This window comes from Triturus cristatus, chromosome 10, assembly GCF_964204655.1.
Source record: "Triturus cristatus chromosome 10, aTriCri1.1, whole genome shotgun sequence".
NCBI classification, from domain to species: domain Eukaryota; kingdom Metazoa; phylum Chordata; class Amphibia; order Caudata; family Salamandridae; genus Triturus; species Triturus cristatus.
In genome coordinates, this window is record NC_140593.1 from 1,170,558,712 (window position 1) to 1,170,578,889 (window position 20,178).

The following is a 20,178-nucleotide window of genomic DNA, read 5'->3' on the forward strand; positions in this document are numbered from 1 at the left end:
CAAGTTGGGCAACAGGCTGGAAAGTGTTCACCAGCCACAAATGATCAGTCTTAACTTAAACATCTCTTTACACGATCAATCGTCCCCAGAAAAAAGTCAGCTCGCTGGACAAAATGATAAAAGGTTACAATGGACTGAAGGTAGCATAGCACAAATCAAACACCAAGCAAGAGAACTGTGGGAAGATTCATATGACACAGACCAGAATCTCTTGAACCACTGGGACCAATTCGCTATGTTCAGTCAAGAGTCATGGTATCAACAGCCACTTCATTTCCTAAGAAGATTTCAGTGCAACTCAAAACAGCCAAAAGGAAACTAAAAGCACGCCCTGAGAGTCCTAAGAAACAACGCATCCATTAGTGTTGGGTGTGAGTCCTTACCAAAATTAAAGTCACTTTACAAAAAAGCTGTATGGGTTCAAACAAAAGCCGACTTAGATCAGTACTGGCGTAAAGTTAATTATGCAGCTAAACGTAAAGATGCAAGAGAGTTTTGGAGACTGGTAAATCAATCTATCGGTAGGAAATGTCAACAAGCAATGTCAAACATATCTGAAGAGGCTTGGGAAAAGTACTTGGGTGCTACGTCAGGTGGCACATATACCGTAACAAGACTATCTGAAGAAGGAATGGGTGATACCACAAGGGAAATTTTGCCGATAGAGATCCAACATAAAACTGTTGAGAAAATTATAAGTACCAGTCACCGGGACGGTGCCCCGGGGCCAAATGCCCCCCCCAAGCACTTTACAAGGAAAATCCGCAATGTTGGACAAAGAAACTGACAATATTATTTAATCATATTCTGGTGAGTGAAGGAGCTCAATTCTGGTCCCGATCTAAAATGCCGGTCAAGCCACGGACCCTGCCAATTATAGGCTAATAGCCTTAATGGAATGTGAGGCAAAGTTTTTTGATAAATGCCTTGTGGCAGAGCTAACGAAGTGGTTGGCTTCCAAAAATATGTTGCCAAGAAATCAGACTGGGTTTATTAAAGGCATGGGTACTACTATTAACATTCAAATGTTAGCATCTTCAATTGAACTGGCAAGACGCCGCTCATTGAATCTTCATTTGTGTTTTATTGATTTTTGCGATGCCTTTGACAAAGGCACATTCTTTGGAATAAGTTATCGAAATTGGGAATAGCACCTAAACTCCTGAGAGCGATCCAACTGCTGTATACAAATACCTGGACGAGAGTAAGGTTGAACCAGGGAACAACAGTTTTAAAAAAAATATTAACAACAAATGGTTTTAAACTAGGTTGTGTCTTGACTCCAATCTTGTTCAATCTCTATCTTGCTGAAATCTCTTTAGGTTTGATTAGCATTAACTCACACTCTCTGTTGGTGGCTGGCTTCAAGGTCTCCCACTTATTGTACACCGATGATATTGTGCTACTGAGTTATGCAAAGGTGGGGCTGCAGCGGTTAATTAGTGAAACTGCTGTCTATGCCTCATCCCATGGGTTAAAGGTCAACTTAAAGAAGGCAAAAACCATGTTGGTGTCTAGGGGTAAAGCAGCACAGCCAACATAGATCATAGAAGGGACCGTGTTGGAATCAGTTTTAGAGTACAAATACCTGGGTGTCATACTAGATGCAAGGGGTTAATTTAGGAACCAGTGTGCGGCACTACAGAGAAGGAACGATTCGTTAACTGCAGCATTTGCTACCCTCCAGAATAGCTTAAAAGGGCTTTCCCTCAAGCCGCTATTACAAGTTGTGTCAGTTAAACATGTTTTATCTCTGACATATGGAGTAGAGATCTTAAGAGGGAAGGCTGATAACATCATAGATAAGCTTGTGACAGGAACCTACCGTCGTCTGTTTAACCTCCCTCAGCATGCATCACCATCACAAATTCGATTAGATTTCGGGCTCAAACAACAGAATTTAAACAGCCTAGGGGCGTTCTTGAAATTCTGCCACAAACTTAGAAGGGATAATAATTCCACACTTATGACAGTGGTCTGGGAAGCAATAAGCAACTGCAAACACATGCAGGCCCACAAATACTTTAAATTGGCTTTAGCTACGTTTAAGGCAGAACAATTATGGGCTTTACCCCTCTCTCAGGCGGCATTTAATAAAGTTATCAACGGGTGCAGTAAAAAAATGTCTTCTCTAATGGACAGAGCGGTGCTGGCAAAGAGATCCAATGCGTGGACAGTAATTGCATAATATGGCAAGCTAAAACCGCAGAATTATTTAGGGGATCTGAATGGTCTAAGGGCTAAATTGAGGTTTTTGAGATTCTGGCTTGGCAGTAGCCAATTTCGTGGTGACACACCGCCTTTGTAACTATAAGAGAGAAGACATTAGTTATATCATTTGTAGCTGTCCTGCTTTAACAGCTTAATGCAGAAGCATGTTGAGGCAGGATTTTAATAGTTAAACTATACGAACATGTTGACAAGCAGTTATAGCCTGCTTGCAGGGAGAATTTTAACAATTTACAGGCAGATTCTTGAAGTTCGTAGATCTAGCAGAGAGGAAATTGACTGTGTTCAGTAAAGAGATTTTATCGCTTTTCTTTTGATGAATATATTTTTATATTGGTTTTTAAATAATTGTTCATGATTGGTTATGTACGAAATGTATGAAAATTGTATAAAGGTGTTTTATTGTAAGTTTTTATTAACTGAACAATACATTTTTTTCACTTTCTGATTTGCAATGGTTTTAACCCAAGTTTTAACTCATCCCTTACCTGAGGAAACCTGTAATTGCCCAGTACGTGTGCCATAGGGAGGACCCCTGCGGACGGTCCATCTCCGATGAAGCCGGACAGCTTGGGGTGTGACTGGCACAGGTAGTTTGGGATTGTCTCTGTCCCTCCTGACAGCTGCTGCAAGGTTCCCCCAACTGCTGAAACCTCAGAGTGACAAGAGTCATAAATCCGAAATCCCAAGGTGGTGTTGGGTAAGATCTTGTGACTTCTATTGATGTCATTAATGGTGAAGACCATGGCAAGCAGGCTTTGGTAGAACGGTATATGAATTCTGCAGGTACCATAAAAATGCAGACATACCCATTAGAGAATGTACATTTACAGCAATGGAATGTGGCAAGCAAAACAGGTTTTTAAAATGATTAGGACATGATTGACATTTCAAAGCATGTGAGGCAGGTGTGCCAATGGTACATAGATGGCGCCCATTGTCACAGACACAATGTCGATGGACAAAGTGTTTGAAAGGTAAGTACAGATTTTCTATACCTAACCCCACATATATGTACCTCAATGGTATATGTACCTTGAAGGTGCATAGATGTGGAGTTAGGGATAGTAAACCTATACTTTCTATATATGCACTTATCTTTCGATATTTGTCCCTAGATGTTGTGTCCAAGACATCAGTGTGTCACAATAGTCCCGTCCTCGATATTCCATATCACAATCTATGCAGCATCATGTAGAGCTCAATCCAGATAACAGATGTGCGTGCTGTGGGGAAGAAACGTTTATGATTCGGAATGATCCATTTCTAAGTAGGTCTGACTATTCATAAATATCTAACAGAAACCATTAAATAAAAAGCAGCAATTTAAAACCGTGACTTGATTTCTAGACTAATGTCTACAATTTTTATGACACTTTACAATTTGAATAATTCAACATCCCAGAGAAAAAGATGGAAACCTACAGAAATCGAGGATTTCCATGAACATGCCTTAAATTGACAGCAGTGTAAAATACATGTGTCCCGAATTTAAAGGTGCAAACACTTGTATTTTTAAGGACCAGCGCTTTTTAAAAAATATTGTTCGCCTTTTCATGTTTGTAGTCATTTTGCAGACGTTGTCCCTTCTTCGTTCCTGAGTCATGTTGATTAAGTTCCCAATATTACCACACGTGGAAAATACCATGAGAGCGAATTGCATTTTCACCCCAACGCATTTACCAAGTGATCACCTTTTAAAAGTGGGGACACGGGCTATAGCGAGTGAATTTTGTTTTAGTAGTTGGCAGAACTGCGGGGCATATTATCAAGAAACGGCGTTAAAATTAACGCCGCTAAAGTGGCGATAATGGGCTTGATAATATGCCACAAAGAATTCCAATAGAAGCCCATGTTCTGGTGTGAACCTGGGCTTCTATTGGAATTCTCAAGGGCATATTATCAAGCCCATTATCGCCACTTTAGCGGCAGTTTCCTGCCCATAAAGCGGCGATAATTTTAACGCCGTCCTTGATAATATGCCCCTGCATGATTACCGCTTTTCGACACATTTCCCCTTAATAAGGGGCATATCAACAACAACCGGCGATAATTATCACTGAGCGCACTTAGCGCTCGGATAATTATCGCCGGCTAGCGCCGATTTTTATCGCTGAGATAGCGTGCTATTAGCAACGCTTATCTCATCAGCGATAAAAATCCTAGCACTAACTGGCTAACGTGAGATTATCGCTGGAAACCCAGCGATAATCTCCCGTTTGCTTGTTGATAGGGACTCACAAACTTAGCCACGATATCCACCTTACATAGGATATCATGGCTAAGTCAGTCCTGAAGCAGGTGTTAGGAAAGTAACGATAACAGGTGTTATCGCTACTTTTCCTGCCGCTATGCTTCATAGCGTGGGGCTTGATGATAGGAGAAATGTCGCTTAGCGACATTTCTCCTATCATGTCAGGTCAGGAACGCCCATTTTGCATCTCATTAGAGATGCAAAGCTGGGCGTTAGAAATCCCCACGTTAAAGCAAGGTTTCACGCGTTAGCGTGACCTTGCTAATATAGCGATAAAATTATCGCCGCTTTTCGTCCGAAAACGGCCGCTAAAGCGGCGATAACTTTTTTATCGCCTCGTTGTAAATATGCCCCTATATTCCTCCATGGTATGTATACACATCGAGACCTGAAAGTCCAGATGCAATTTGCACTGATTTCGCTTTCTGAAATGTAAGTGCAGAATCAATTTGTGGCTATATGTAGATGTTTCACACATAGAGTTAGGTAGTTTCGGGTACTCTAAAGGTGTAATTAAGAGGCAACTGGAGGTCCATCTGGGGGGCGGGGTAGAGGATTAGCCTCCACCCAACCCTTACCAGACAGCCTGTCCTACCCAAGGAATATCAGTGTAGCATCCGTTTCATTACTGGTGAAAGTGCTTTCACAGTAAGAGTGGAAGCTCTTTTGTCAGAAATTATTGCAGGGCAGGTTTGTTTCTGAAAAGAAAAAAATACAGTGGAGAGTTCTCCTTGAGAGTGGGGCCATTTTATTTTTCTTGCCCCTCACGGCAGACATGTAGAAGCCAGAATATGCACTGAGAGGACCACCCTAGATACCTCATCATGTATTAGAGGTGGTGGTCCTGCAGCAGATTGGCCCTCTCATTGTTTGACTGCTGGCTTTGCTGGCTGATGTTTGTGCCCAGTCAGCAGTTCCACACCTTTAAATGAGGTACGTGCACCGAGGACTGGTTGACATCTCACAATTTGTGGTAAATGCCCCAAAATCAGCCAATCCCTAAGTGACCTGCTAAGTCACCATTGTATGTGAGTCCTATGTATCTATACACTCACATTAATCCCTCTGAATATTACATATAAGACACACAGAGATGTGCATGAAGGAGTAGAACTTTGTAAACTAGAGACCTGAATACTTACAATTGATGCTTGGAGCCATTTAGATGCTTCTTGCTATTTATTCCTTAAAGAATCAACACTCAGAGGGATGGTTTCATTTGATTATTGTTTTCTTTGTTTCAACTTTAGTATTTTTACATAATGAAGGAGTGTTTTTTCTTGGGTCCTCTTTGTCTCCATCCCCTTTCTCTACTTAAAATTTAACATCAAACTTCTTTTTTTTGTTTCACAATTCTTTATTGAAAGATCAAAATAAGGGAGAAAGGAATGGGGAGGGGAACATAAGACTTGATACATGAAGCAATCACACAATGCAAAGTACAGAGAGCAAAATGAAACATAGCAATGGATACATAGCATGTGGTGGTTCCTCAAAGCTGGGGTCCTCGGCGGTCAAGGATAGGCAGTACCAAGGATGACGCGTGGGGTCCACATCTGTGCACATGATGGTCGGTGGGGTGAGGTGAGCTTTGAGAAAAACTGGATAAATACGGAGAGAGGAAAGCAAGCAGGGGGCCCACTCTCACACACATGTTTGGGGAGGGGAACTGGTGGGATAAAATGGAAGAAGAGGGAAGTGAATAGAGAAATGAGAGGCAGAGGGGTTGGGAGGGTAGAGGTGTTTAAAGCAAAAGTGGAGAGTGGTAAATGCGTGAGCAACGTCAAGGATCATGGCCAGAGGAGGATCCCAAGGGCAGTGGCAGCATAGTGGAACATTTGGCCTCTCCATAGGGAGTCAAGGGAGACCTCAACTAAAAGCTACAGGGTACCATCCGGGGAGGCCGTGTGGTCATGTAGGAGGATCAGGGGATGTGACAAGGTGGTCGTAACTGGTATGGTCTTGCTCAGTGTGGCTCCAACCTCCTCCCAAAAAGCTCGTACTGTGGGGCAATCACAGCAGATACGAATCAGGTTGCAATGGTAGTGGGCACAGTGCTAGCAATTAGCTGCTCGTAGTTTTAGAGGAGTTCAGTGCCAGTCATGTAGTGACTTAAAGAGAAAAAACTTCAACCGTGCCTCTCGGGCTCTGTGGTCTAGTGTTTCCAAGGGTTTGTCCAATCCTCTGTTTCATGTTTTGTCTCTGAGCGCCACAAAAGATTTAGGGGCGCCCTGCTCAAGAACTTGTTGGAGGCTGTGGAGGCCCACAGAACTCCATACCACCCAGCTCAACATCTCGCCACCTATGCAGAGGCTAGAGTAACCCCATCATGGTGCGTGTTCATGAAGAAGAGGATCCATCCCAAAGAGGCGGTAGGCCTGCCGCCATGATTTGACTATTGCTTGTAGCATTGGGTTTGTGGGACCCAGCATGATTACACCACTCTTGTAGAGGGAGGCAGGCCCTGTGTCCAGCAGGATTTGTTCTTTCTGCACCCACAGTAGCGGGTCAGGAGCCCTAGGAAGCATACAACTAAGTTTGTGCCAAGTGCAGGGGCAGGGTGTAGTGCTCAAATGATGGGAGAACAAGACCTCCACAAAATCAGTGACCAAGAGTTTGCTACTGGCTAATTGGGAATGGGAGGACCCCAGGATGAAAGAGCATATGGTCCAGTCAATGAATTGTAGCAATGAGAGATGTACCAATAGGGGTAGCATGCTTGAGGACATAGATGTATTGTGGCAGTGTCACCATCCTGAACTCCTGTACTCTACCCCACAACAAGAGGCCGAGGTGGGCCCACTTCTCAAAGCCCAATTCATGATCACCAACAGGGGATCAAGGTTAAACGCCACTATGCGGTCCAGCTACAGTTTAGGTAGGCGCATGCTATCAAAAAAGACCTCCAGATCGTCTGCCACTTCCGGGGTGTATAAGACCCATTAGACGACCACAAGCTAATTGACAATGTCTTGCGGGCAAGTCAGGATAGTGCCATCTGTGGATTTAATGTTCGGGATGGTCAGCGCCGCCTCCTGTTGGTGCTGCTTGCCCACCAGCAGCCTTCCTGCCTTCTTGCCTTGTTCATAATGGTGATCTTTCAGCTGTTGAATCGCTTACTCTTCTTTAGAGGTGAACAGGGCATTGAGGTCCATGGAGGCCTTTCTCCAAGCAGCGGTGAAGAGGAGGCACAGGGTTGTCAGTATAGATGCGTGTGAGGGATGCAATCTCATATGGCCTTCTGTTGCATCGCCCTTGAGTGCTGGCCCCCAATACAGCTAGAGTGGCTGCCAGATGTAGTAGGAGGGATTTGCCTGAGGGGTGGAATCCGGCATATTAGTCCAAAGGTGCAAAGTCCATCTCTTGTTCAGAGAGGCTATGAAGTAAGGAGGGGTCAAAAAAGCCCTTTGACCTGCCATCCTTCATGATATACATGCGGGCAGGTTCGAACAGTACAAATTTGATGGAGGGAGAGGTAGGTCCATCTCAGCATAGATGAGTCATGGGAAGGTCGATGCTCAGAGAGGAGAGCCCACTTGCGGAGGCAAGCAATTCCTGTTGGGTGATGCGTCCAGGTAGACTGTCCAACAAATGCACATGCCTCAGATCCAGCCAGGCCATCCAGGTCCACTCCAAAGGAGATGGTTCTGCCCTCTGTGGACTGCACATCAGCCTCAGAGTTAAGGGGGGTGAAGTGCTGAAGGCCTTGTGTGCCATCAGAGCGAGCCTCAGGGCCTATGAGTCAGCATAGGCCATATGACACAGAATGTCCGAAAGGCGCAAGGGCTCCATGCTCGGGCAGTGGGAGGTGAGGTCAAGGAGGGAGTGTGAGGTGATAGGCCGTATGCTGCACTCACCGCTAGATGGCCCCACTGTCCGGGTCCATGTGAGGGGGAAGCCTAGATTGCCAGCGCTGCGTCCAAGTAATAGAGAGTAGGGGATGATGAGGGGTGCAACGACAAATGCCCTGAAGGAGCTGGTCCCTACTGGTCTAGTTCTGCTTCTCTGAGTCTCAAATTATTGATGAAGCTACGTAGATGCACTATACTTTGGTTCCCATGACTTCTCATGGCCCAAATGCAAGCTCAATTGGCCAGGGGGGCAACAGTGTCAGCAGCATGGGCCAGGGAGAAAGGGGACTTGTAGTGGGGGCGGGTCCAGCAGGGTCTTGAGAGTGGTGGTGGGTGGGTAGAATCCCCTCAGGTGACCCCAGGAGATGATGTTGGAGAGGGAAAACAGGGAACTTCTCCAGCCCCGCTGGAACTGTAAGTGTGTTGAGACGTACCACCACTGCCCGAGGCAGCACCAGAGATAATTCGTTCTGTTAGCCTGATGAGGCTGCAACAAGCTCATGGGTGTAGTCCCAAGGTCTCTGTGGGATACCGGTTCAGGGTTGAGGCCTTAAAGGGGCCCCGAAAATGTTGCAGGTGTGGAGAGTCAGCGGCTCTTGGCAGGGTAAGAGGGACCAGGTGATGCAGGCTGCAATGGAGCCGAGCAGCCTAGTTAAAGTCAACAACAGAAAATATAGCAAGCTGGAAGCATTATGTTATATGACTGGGGGGGCTTACTATGTAATACTACCACAAATGCTTAAAAGTAGACCTTGGATACACTCTCGTACACCTTAGCTGAGTCCTGGTAGAGTGGAAAAGAGCAGTCAGGCTAGTTAGAGGAACAGGTGTTTAAGTAATTCACATCACAAACATGGACGATATGTAAGTGACACAACTTGAGAGAAATCAAACACCAATTTATAACAATATAGCTGATTTGTATATGACTTTAGACACCAAAAGTCAATACAAAATGCATAACCAGAGTTATCAATTTTCATGCATTAAATAAATCAGTACTTTTGCAGTGGAAAACTTTACCATTAAGGTCAATGGTGAAAACATGTGTGACAAACGGTCACTTGTGAGTTAAGTTCTACGGAACCCACTTGTAGTTATGGTCTTGCGGGTCCACAGACCAGTCAGTACAATTTTACCTGGCTCGGGGGATGGGATGCAGAGGTGTGCTGTCTGGCACTGGTGCTGAAAAACAGGACTCACAGGCATTTAAATTTGCACTTTTGACAATCGGTCACTTGCAGGTTGAGTTCAGATGAGCCCCTTTTAGGTTAAACTAGAAGGGGGCCTTGGACCAAGGAACACCAGGTAGAAAAGCTGTACTTAGTTTGGGTGTTTCGAGTGCATAGGTGCACCTGGCTATCTGTGGTGCTGAATGAGAATGCAGGTGCTGGCTTCACCAGGTGGGACAATGCAGAGCAAAAGGTGATGTAAAAGCCAGACAATGGAGCCACAGTGGTGGATGTTTGAACTTGCATGATGATTCCCTGCGGCTGAAGTGGCGAGTAAAACAGTCAGAAGTCAGATTGACCACCAACAAGCCTTGACTTGGTAAGCACAGCATCTGAGTAAATCTTCTCACAGAGGGCCAGGGAACACTGTAGAAAGCTGAGCCTCGCTGAGGGGTGGGACTTCGATTCCCAAAAGACACCTGACCAGGTACTTTCAGGAGATTCCACGTCAGAGCCTAGTGGATAGTCCTTTGGTCTTGTATGTGCAGCTTGGTCCTTCCGACTGCAGGGGACTTGGAAGTCCTGGTGAATTACTTTGGTTGCAGAGGACTGCACCTTCCTTTTAAAACCAGTCTCTACTCCAGGTTGAGTCACAATTCGGCAGATGCAGAGTGACTACTACAGGTGCAGAGCTTCACGCCTTATCTTTACCAAGTCCTGCGTTTTCGTGAACATGGGTCTCTTCTTGTCATCACAGCGTATCTGAGGTTCTGGTGTCAGGGGTGCCCCTTAAATCCTAGATTTAGGGGGTGCTAGGGGTGTGAAGGTTAGTGGGGTACAAGTTCCTTTGCATATCAGTGGTGGTGCATCCTTTGAAGCTCACCTCCGTGATAGGTCTGTTCACTAGCCATCCTATGAGGGCGGAGGCGTTACCTCCTTCCTGAACAGGCCTTTGTCTCTGGCTTCTGGGAGCGGCACTCACATCACAGCTTGAGGTCTGAACCCTTACTTGGCGGCAAACAACTCGAAAAGCCAGCCAAAGCATGAGAAAACTGGCCATCTCAATGGGCATTCTCTAAGGGTGCCACCTGGGTATATGCTGGTTCACCCTCGACCCAAGAATCATGTCAAGGGTGAAAACGCATGATGTTTTATACCAAACATGACAGAATTTTGTGGTACCGTAATGGAGCTGACTATCTGGGAGTTGCCCGGATGCCAGCCCATGTTATTCTATAGGCCACCTTTCACTTGCAGTCAAGTTTCATTTAAAAGACTACTGCAGGGCCATATATGCTTGCACATATATGTCCACACTTATACCATAATGCATCCTGCCTCCTGGGCTATAGAAGACCTACCTTAGGGGTGACTGATTTATATCTTATGCAGTGAGGGGACTTTGCCGCACATGGTGTGGGAAAAGTCAAACTCCAGCAGGCAAGCTGCTTGTGCAAGTATGACATGGCAGACCTGCAGAATTTACATTTACTTGAGGCACTCAGTGTGGCACAAATAGTGCTGCTGCCCTGGTGACCCCTTTAACATCCCTGTCCTGGGCACCACTGATACTATGTACATAGGGCCTTACAGGGGGTGTTAAGCTTCTTGCCATTTGTGTGTACCAATTTACATTTGCAATGTGAGGGAATGAGCACTGCCACTGGGGCATGGTTAGCAGGCTCAAGTGCACTTTTATATAAAGAAACCACATCCAGATCAAACGGTGAGGGGATAACCATCCAAAAAGGGCACTTTACAACACCAGATTTTTGTGCCGCAGCACGTGCTGTGAGTGTGGAGTCATCGCAAGCCTTCAAAGATGGGATTGATGACGCGGTGGTCTTGCAGCAACCAGGGGGGAGTCCAAAAGGTGAAGCGGGCCCCAATTGCAGTGGGGGCCGGCACCATAGTGCAGCCAAGTGATGCGGCTGTGGTGAAGGCTCAAGTCCCAGCCGGAATCGAGGGTGCAGCAGGCCACGCACAGTAAATTCTCAAGCCCAGATGAAGAGGCAGGCCCTCGATTGCAGAAGGGGGCCAGCAACCATGTGCAGATGTTGTATGGACAAGCAAGCAGTGCACTCCATGGTGAAGCTCTGTGGCCCAGCCTAAAACGAGGGCGCTGTGTGTTCCATCACAGCAGGCTCTCCCATATGGCAGCACAACATACGGTCATTGACGGACAGCTAATGTCCCATCGAGGCAGCCAAGACACACCAATGGGGCTGCAGGGATAGTAGGGCAACAGGAGCTGCTTCAGGCAGGGTCCCAGAGCTGTTAGAGCTCTGCCGCCATCCCTAGGTACTCTCCATTGTGCGGATCTCTTTCATCTTCATCCATGGCCAGTCCATGCCCCACTAACACTTGTCATATGTGGCAACCCTTCTATCTGTGAAGGGATGCTGAAACTAGTGTCTGTCACAAAGAGAACGAGGCACTCAATGCTACAACACCTGGGAAATTAAATGCTTATTTATTCCAAAAGTGGAATGGATGAACGCTTGCTAGTAAAAATACATCTACTCAGCTATCAAAATAAAATGGGAACTACTAAGTTACAGTAAACATTTACCAGATGATCCCTTCACCAATGTTGCAATGCATCAGCACTGGGCTTGTTTCCAAATCACTGAGTCAGGTTTGTTAGTTCAATTAGAGCACCTGAAGTGAATCAGAAGTACATACAAGTGGCAGAATATCTAAGGTTGCTAACAGGAGAACCAAATTAGGAGCACCGCTTTTTAATGATGTGGCATCACCTGGTCGCTTTAACTAATCAGTTAAGGCTGTGCTTGTAGTCCTTGACTTTTGTATTAATAATCATTTGGATTCAGTGACTACAACTCCCAGAATGCATGAGGTTAACAGAACACCCAGAATAGGAGCACTATTACATTGGTGGCATGGATTTATCTGGTAACCTATCCCATAAAAAAACAATAGTAAAAAACACAAGAAATTCGAAAAATGAGCAATAAGGTAATCTCTGGTTGTAGATTGAAACCAGAAACATTCATAAACGTATAGCACAGCTATTGAAGGAACAATTACTTACTTTTGACAGTGCCTGGGAGTAGGAGGATTCGTGAACAAGAGGTTGGTTGAAGGAAATATACTCTCCTCGTGAATTGCTGCCAGAATCCCCAGCACCACATCCCCATCTTTGGAGTAGGCCTCCATCTTTGGTGCAGATAGTCGATGACATTGTGGCTGGTTGTCAGCTGCAGCAGTGGGTATTACAGACCACAGGTGCATCAGCATAATCAGTACTGCCATTGCCATTGCGAAGTTAGGGGCTCCTTATCCCTCCAATGAGCTGTTTCCCATCATGGACATGGACCTGCATTTAGAAAGTCACAACAAGGGTCAACGCTAGAGTGTGGGTTAGGTTCCTAAGTTTAATCACAGGGCCATGTCCTTGACTCGAGGGGCATTACTGGACCTCGCGGACAACAGATTGATAGTCAAGAAACATCAAACCATTATTCACATGCTCAAAATTCAACATGGGGAAAGGATCTTGCAGAAAAGCACAATCACCTGTACAAAGTGTGCAATTACATGTTGAAACAAGCATTAGTAAAGGGAACAAGTCCAGCCATTTTAAGGATGAGCTACAGTTGCAAATGCTGCAATCATCCAGCCTACTGAAGGGTTTTAACATTAAACCATTCGCCTTCCCATTGCTGCCAAGCGAATTCATGGAAGGTGTGACAATGTCAACAAGTTATCCATGACAATGAGCCAGCGCTTCACCATCTATGTATTTTAACGTAAGCACTACCATGGTGGTCGCATGCATCTGGGATGTGAAGAGGAGATAATGCATGTACCATGAATTCCAGTTACAAAAAGAACAATGGTTTCAATGGGTACTCATAAAAATGTGAACTACACACCAGTGGTTGAGAGGGATGAAATCTTGTCACCAAATGAATGTTCCTGGTAGACGTTCAATTAGAAACAATAATGTCTATCGAGCTAAAAAGGACTTATGTATAAGCCTGGACTTGAGCAATTGATTTAGACATTGCATAGTCATTGAATAGATATTGCATAGCCATTTCTTTCCTCAAGAACGTTTGAATCAAATACTCAACCAGAAAGACTCAGAATCCCACAAGGTTCCTTCCTTGCTCCTAACTTATGCAACTTACATAAGGAAGCCCTCACATAATTTCTGCAAGATGGACTTATCCACGTCCACCAATATACTTATGATACCCAGATTTTCGTTTGTCTTTCAGATCTCACTTACCTAAATAACTCGAAAATATTCCTAGATAAACTAATTTAGCGGATTTATTCTCTCTCTCTAAAAATGAATACATTCGAACTGTAATGACTTTCCACCTCCTCTACAAAAGTCTTAGCGTATTACATCCACTTGCCCTTTTTCTGCTTCATGTCTCTCATCTTAAATCTCTTGGCATCATCATTGACTAAAACCTAAATCTAAATGATCACATTCCTATGTTAACCAAATCTGCCTCCTATCAACAAAACCTGCTCGGGACATGAAGCCTATGAGCGTCCACACAGATTTTTAAAACTTTGGTCTCTCTCTCATTCTCACTCACCTGGAGGATTATCCCAACTCCTCTGATGCTCCTCTCAGAGATATAGGGGCAGATTTATGTTAACTGGCGCATCCCTGCATATCAGCAGGGATGCGCCAATTATTATGCGCCACAGCTGCGCCACCATGGATGCGCCGCATTTATAATGCGGCGCACCATGGGGCAAAATCGGCACAGATGCGTGACGCATCTGTGCTGTAAAAGTGGCGCATTGCTGGAGTTGCGTCGCAAGCGCGACGCAGCTCCAGCAATGTTCTGGGGGGCCCTATCTGTACAATGCTACGTCAATCCTTACGCCTGCTCCAAGCAGGCGCAGGGTTTTGACGCAGCATGGGCCTAAAAGTGACTGAGTGAAATCTTGTAGATTTCACTCAGCCACTTTTAGAAGGCGTTCCTGCGCCGGAACGCCCCCACCTGCCCTGGAACGCCTACATGTGGCGCAGGGCTTTACAACATGACGCATCTCCCAGATGCGTCACGTTGTAAATACCCCGCACCATGGCGCAGGATTTGCGCCGCTGCTGCGTCACAAAAGTGACGCAACGGCGGCGCAAAAGTGGCGCAAGTGCAACATAAATCTGCCCCATAATCTTTGCAGCCGCCAAGCTTGATACAGATGTCAAACAATTTGACCATATCACACCCCTCTTAAAACAACTCCACTGACTTTCCCTTGAGGCAAGAATTGACTTCAAGTTTGCCTGCATAACCCACAAAACAATCCATACCAGAGTAACTGCAACTCATGCGTGAGTTACAAAACCCAAGGAACAGAGGCAAAATGATTCCTGAATTCCCTAATAAAAAAAATACCAAAACTTCCAAATAGGCTTTCTCATGCCTTACCCCAACTACAAAACTCCATTCCCTACCACATCAGATGCAACCCAGAAAAAAAAACTTCAGCAAAGATTTAAAAACAAGCATTGGCACAGCCAATAGGTCTCGCTTTTGGGACCTTATAAGTATTTAGTTATGTAGCACAATATCCTTGGTACAACAACATCAACTGTTGCATGGCGAAACACTGATAAGGTCCCAAAGGCGAGACCTATTGGCTATGCCAATGCTTGTTTATTTTTACAAATTAAGCATTGCTTCATGTACACATCTACACACAACAAGCAAGGCTGAGTCCTAGAGAGGAAACAAAGAACCAATCCATGCTTACAGCCTGAACGGCAGCAAACACACCCGGCGTCAGCGCTCTACCTACAGAGTTAAAATACTGTGTCCAGTACAACAGACGCTGGCGTTCGAGGCCTTTGAGGTGAAGGACGGCCTTGGTGCGAACAAAACAAAACTGTGAAACCGGAAGGCAGGACAAAATCTCGCAAGTGTAAGGAAAGGCACATGAAAAAAGATGGGACGGAAGAAGGAACGGGTGACAGGAGGAAAAGAAGAAGGAATAAGGGAAGGATTGCAGGTGAGGTAAGAAGGTGAGGGAAGAAGGAAGCGGGAATATAGAAAAGACAGAGGGAAGAAAGGACAGACAGAAGGAAGGAAAGAGTGAAGGATGGAATAATGGAAGAGAGGCAGGAGAGAAAGGTGGGAAGCAAGGGAGCAGGGAAAGGAGAAAGAATGGAAAGTCCGGGATCGTGGGGCAAAGGATGGAGCGGACGGGGGATACTATGGAGGTACAAATAGAATGAGGGAAGGAACGACAGGGAATGTGAGAAGGAAAGGGAGGGATGTAAAAAAGGTAGGACAGAAGGAAACATGGAATGTAGGAAGGATGGACGGAAGAGGGAAGGTAGGGCAGAGCAGACCGAGGGGGTGGGAGAAGGAAGATGGACGGACAGGGAAAGAACCTAGGGAGGGACAGAGAAAGAGGGCAAAGAAGGAAGGAATAAAAGGAATGAGAAAATAATGGGACAAGAGAAAGAATGAAAAAGAAAAGGATGAGGGAATTAAAAAGGCGATGGTGAAAAAACAAAGAAACAAAGCGCAGGGGTGAAGATGCAGTTAGGTACGGGGAGAGAAGGATGAAAGATAGGAAGAACTAGGGGCATATTCACAAAGAGCCATCCAGACACAGCAAAAAAAATACAAGAAGTATTACATTTGTAAAAGCTTATTTGTACTTTTGTTACCACACAGGTGGGTGAGTTTTACAGTAGACACCAGCTTCATGTGAGATGGCTACAAAAAAGTATTACATTCTTCTGTATCAGCTTGCACCTTTGTCAACAAACACTGAAGAAAGACTGTATTCGAACTATGTGGTACACATAGAGAGGATGCATTGATAAACATGTTAGAAAGACCCCTTTGTTTCCACAGTATTTGTAGAATCTTTACTATGGCTACCCATACCTAAACGGGGATGGAAATACGCCACGGTTCATGGCAGATTACTGTGCATATTACACTACATAGGTAGTTCTCTTTGTGTTATTGGGTATGCGGACACCGTGAAAGGACCATGGCCCGGATGGGAACAGGAGTGGGGGTCGAAGTGCATCCCCATAAAAAAAACAAATATAAAAAGCAGCAATAACCAGGGAAGCCAGCACTAGTCAGTACATCAGCAGCAGCAGATAGAGAGGCTATAGGGGGGCAACTGACAGAAACGCAGAAGTGGGGCAGCTGACAAGCAAGGCAGGGAAGCGGCAGACAGAAGTGAGGCGGTGAGTCAGCTGACAAGTGAAGTAGGGGCAGCGCACTGAAGTGAGGGAGGAGGACGGCTCACAGAAGCTAGGTACAACAGACACAATCACAAAATAGGGTGGTGAAAAGTCAAGAGAGAGCAACACAGAGCGGAAGAACATTGAGGGAGAAGCTGGAACCACATGCACTCATGGAATTCTTAAGAAAAAGGAATCAAGAGAGCAACGCAGGTGGAGAAAAGCAGAAGGACGATAGAGAGCAACACAGAGAATGGAGAGAAGCACATGAGAGAGATCTAAAAACACTTTCAATCTCGCGGAAAGCTTAAGCAAAAAGAAAAAAGCAAGCACAGCAAGGCGAAACGTAAAAAAGGACGCGAGAGGTGCGCACGCACGCCATGATAAAAGTGAAAGCAGGCTGGTGAGTGGTGTGCGCTGTTCGCGGACCTTGATGAGAGAGGAAAGCCAGATGGCCCTCTGCTTGTCATTGTGCGTGTAACCGCACGCTCTAGGCCAGCCAGCTTTTGGTAGGACTTTTAAAAGCCCACACACTAAATGTCTCGCAGGGCAGCGCATGCACTGGCTCAGCGAGACCTAAAAACAACAGTTTTCAAACTACACTTCGCGGACTAGGACTACTATCTGCTTCTACACAAGACAGATATGGACTCATACATTATGTTCTTTTTCTAATACTGTTGTGTGTAGCATGCTATTACATTTCTATATTAGCCTGATGTAGTTTAGGAAAAGTGCCCTGTGGCTAGGTCAGAATTATATAAATACTAACTAAATTAAATAAATAGTCATATAGGGTATGGAAGAACAATGTGTCTGTGCAAGTACTGTGTTCATGGCCACACAGTAAATAGCCCCACACAGTGCACCTACTAATTGGTGTAGTAACAAGCACCAATAGTCTCCAAAAGCGTATGCATCAATGGGCCCAGTAATGAGCATCATTAGTCCCATACTATGAATGCATAAATAGGCATGGTAATGGGCTAGTAACAAGAGTCAGTGGCCCCGCACTGTACATGCGTAAGTGGCCCCTAGCACCGACAGTGGCCCTATGTGAGGCATAAGTGAATCTCAAGATTGCCATTGACCCTCCCTACACAGTAACTACAATAATTGCCCTACTAATCAGCATCAATTGTCCCACTGTACATGCATCATAGACTTTGTGGCAGGCATCAGTGGCCAAATATTACTTGCATCAATGTGCCGAGGTACACGAGTGAATGACCCAACAGAGTGGATGCATCCGGACCGGCGGACTATGGAGACTCCCACACCTCCGTAGCCGTAGTGACCCAGGCCCCGCCCTCAGGAACGACTCAGTGCCGGCGTTGGCGTGCTGGGAGGAATGGCGGCAGTGTGCAGAGCTTCGTTCAGCTCCGTGATTCTTTTCTGAGCCCTGATATGGAGAGATTATAGCGCGATTAACGCGCGATCCTGCAGGAGCATTTTCAACCGCGAATTCTGTGAGAATACGTGGCTGAAACCGGAGGAGTGAAGCGCGAGGTGGTGAGGTGGCTGGGCTGTGAGGCTGTGAGGCTTCCCAAGGGATAAAGGTACTCGTGGGCACTGAGAGGGTACTGAGAGATGTAAGAAAAGCTCTGGGATAAGAACGGAGAGTGAAATTTGAATAAGGAGAGGGGTGACTCTGCATTTCGGGTCCTTTTTTTTTTTTTCTCTTTCTTTGGCAGTGGAACAAAATTAGCAGGTCCAGTGCACTGATTTATAATATAACCGGGGATTAGTATATTACATCCAGAAATGGCCACTATTTGGCAAACCTCTTTATTGATCAGACTAAGTTAACAAACAGAGGAAGCTGCCAAGCCTGTTTAATCCCTGTTTTTTCCAAGGAAGGGGCCTCAATATGGGGAAACATTGGAAGTTCCCCATTGGGTCAAATCATGCAGAAATAACTGGTGGACAAAAAGCAAAGACCCGATCCACACAAAGTAAAACAACTCTTACAACATTAAGGGCGGAACGTCTACTGAGAGCACGTCAGGGCTCAGGCAGAAGATCGAGCTCTGAGGATGAGATGGGCGAGCCTGAGAGTGGCATCAATAAGGATATACCTCTGGAATCAGATGAAACTACGAGTACATGCAAAATAAAAGAAAATGCCACAGTTGTTGGAGTGGACCTGGTACAGGGAAGCCCTCCCTCCTTAACAGGGGCTACTAATCAGGCAGACAATCAGGTGGCCGAGGTAGAGTTAGGTCAAAATCAAGATTCTGCAAGGGATGAAATGACCAATATCAATTTAATGACAACAAAAGAATATCCCCTTTTTTCAAAAACTAAAATATCTCTCATAACTCTCGCGCCCGCACTGACTCTTCATGATGAATTATTTCAAGAACCAGTAACAGAGCGAATACATCAGCAAGCACCACAGCCCCAGCCAGCGGCAGGATTACAAATTGAAAGCACATTGGATACTCAAATAGTGATAAGCCCATTATCCGTCTCACCACCTAACCAGCGAAATCAGTCAAAAAAAAGAATCCAAGGAGTGGTCAGTCTCCTCCCTCGACTCTATTGCTGGAAAAAATCATCATTGTAGAAGATCAAGATCCTACAGAGGCAGCCGGTACGGGACCTTCTGAGACCTTGCATTTGGACAAGGGGGGTAGTTTCCAATGTGACATAAAATCTATGCTAAATCTCATCTTAGATGAGATTTGCGATATGAAAACGACCCAAGCAAATGAGATTGCAGCCCTGCACCATCGGCTGACAAAAATTAAAGAAGCTGTAGCTAGTCTTCCGGGCAGGTTGCAGGAGGCTGAGTCTAGAATATCCCAGCTTGAGGATCAGATGATGATGATTCAGCAACAAGCGGACGTGGCAAAAAAGCAAAAACTTAGTCCAGAGACCAAAATAGAGGAATTGGAGAATCACTCCCGGCGCTCCAACCTGCGCCTAGTGGGGGTGCCAGAAGGCAGCGAGGGGACACAAATGCTTAAGTGGGTGGAGTCATTCATTAAAAACAGTGTTCTTTCAGGCCTCTCCGGTGACTTAACTATTTCAAGAGCACACAGAGTTCCAGCTCAGCCATTCCCGAACTCGACATTACCCAGAACTATTCTTGTCAATTTAGCAGATTTTAGCATTAAGGAGAGGGTACTGTCTCAGGCTATACAAATGCGACAGATTTCAACTTCAGAAGTTCCTAGCTGCCGTATTTTTTCCGATATGTCCGCCACTGCAGCTCGCCGACTAAAGGAATTTGTGAAACTTCTTTATTTGTTTAAAGCACAAGGAGCTCAGGCGTCTATAGCTCAACAGTCTAAATTACTTGTACTTGTGCAAGGCAAATTTCATATGTTCGCAAATTTAGATGAAGCTCAGGAACTTCTACAAAAAATTACTGTGAACAAATAGTGAGCAAAATTGTGATTATAGGAGACTGTTAGATAAGTTCCTCTCTTATATATATCTCTTATATATATAGATATA

At 45.3% G+C, this 20,178-nt stretch overlaps 1 protein-coding gene across 1 annotated transcript in view; it reads right to left on the bottom strand.

Moving 5' to 3' along the window:
- LOC146796883 (extracellular calcium-sensing receptor-like) overlaps window positions 1-12,783 on the bottom strand; it is a 58,724-nt gene extending 45,941 nt beyond the window's left edge. The window contains exons 1-2 of the mRNA XM_085630251.1: window positions 12,562-12,783; window positions 2,718-3,009 (exon numbers count right to left, since the gene is read on the bottom strand). Coding sequence (XP_085486377.1) covers window positions 2,718-3,009; window positions 12,562-12,782 — 513 coding nt within the window. The 5' untranslated portion in view covers window position 12,783. The remainder of the gene's footprint in view (window positions 1-2,717; window positions 3,010-12,561) is intronic.
- Between the last annotated feature and the right edge of the window lie 7,395 nt (window positions 12,784-20,178).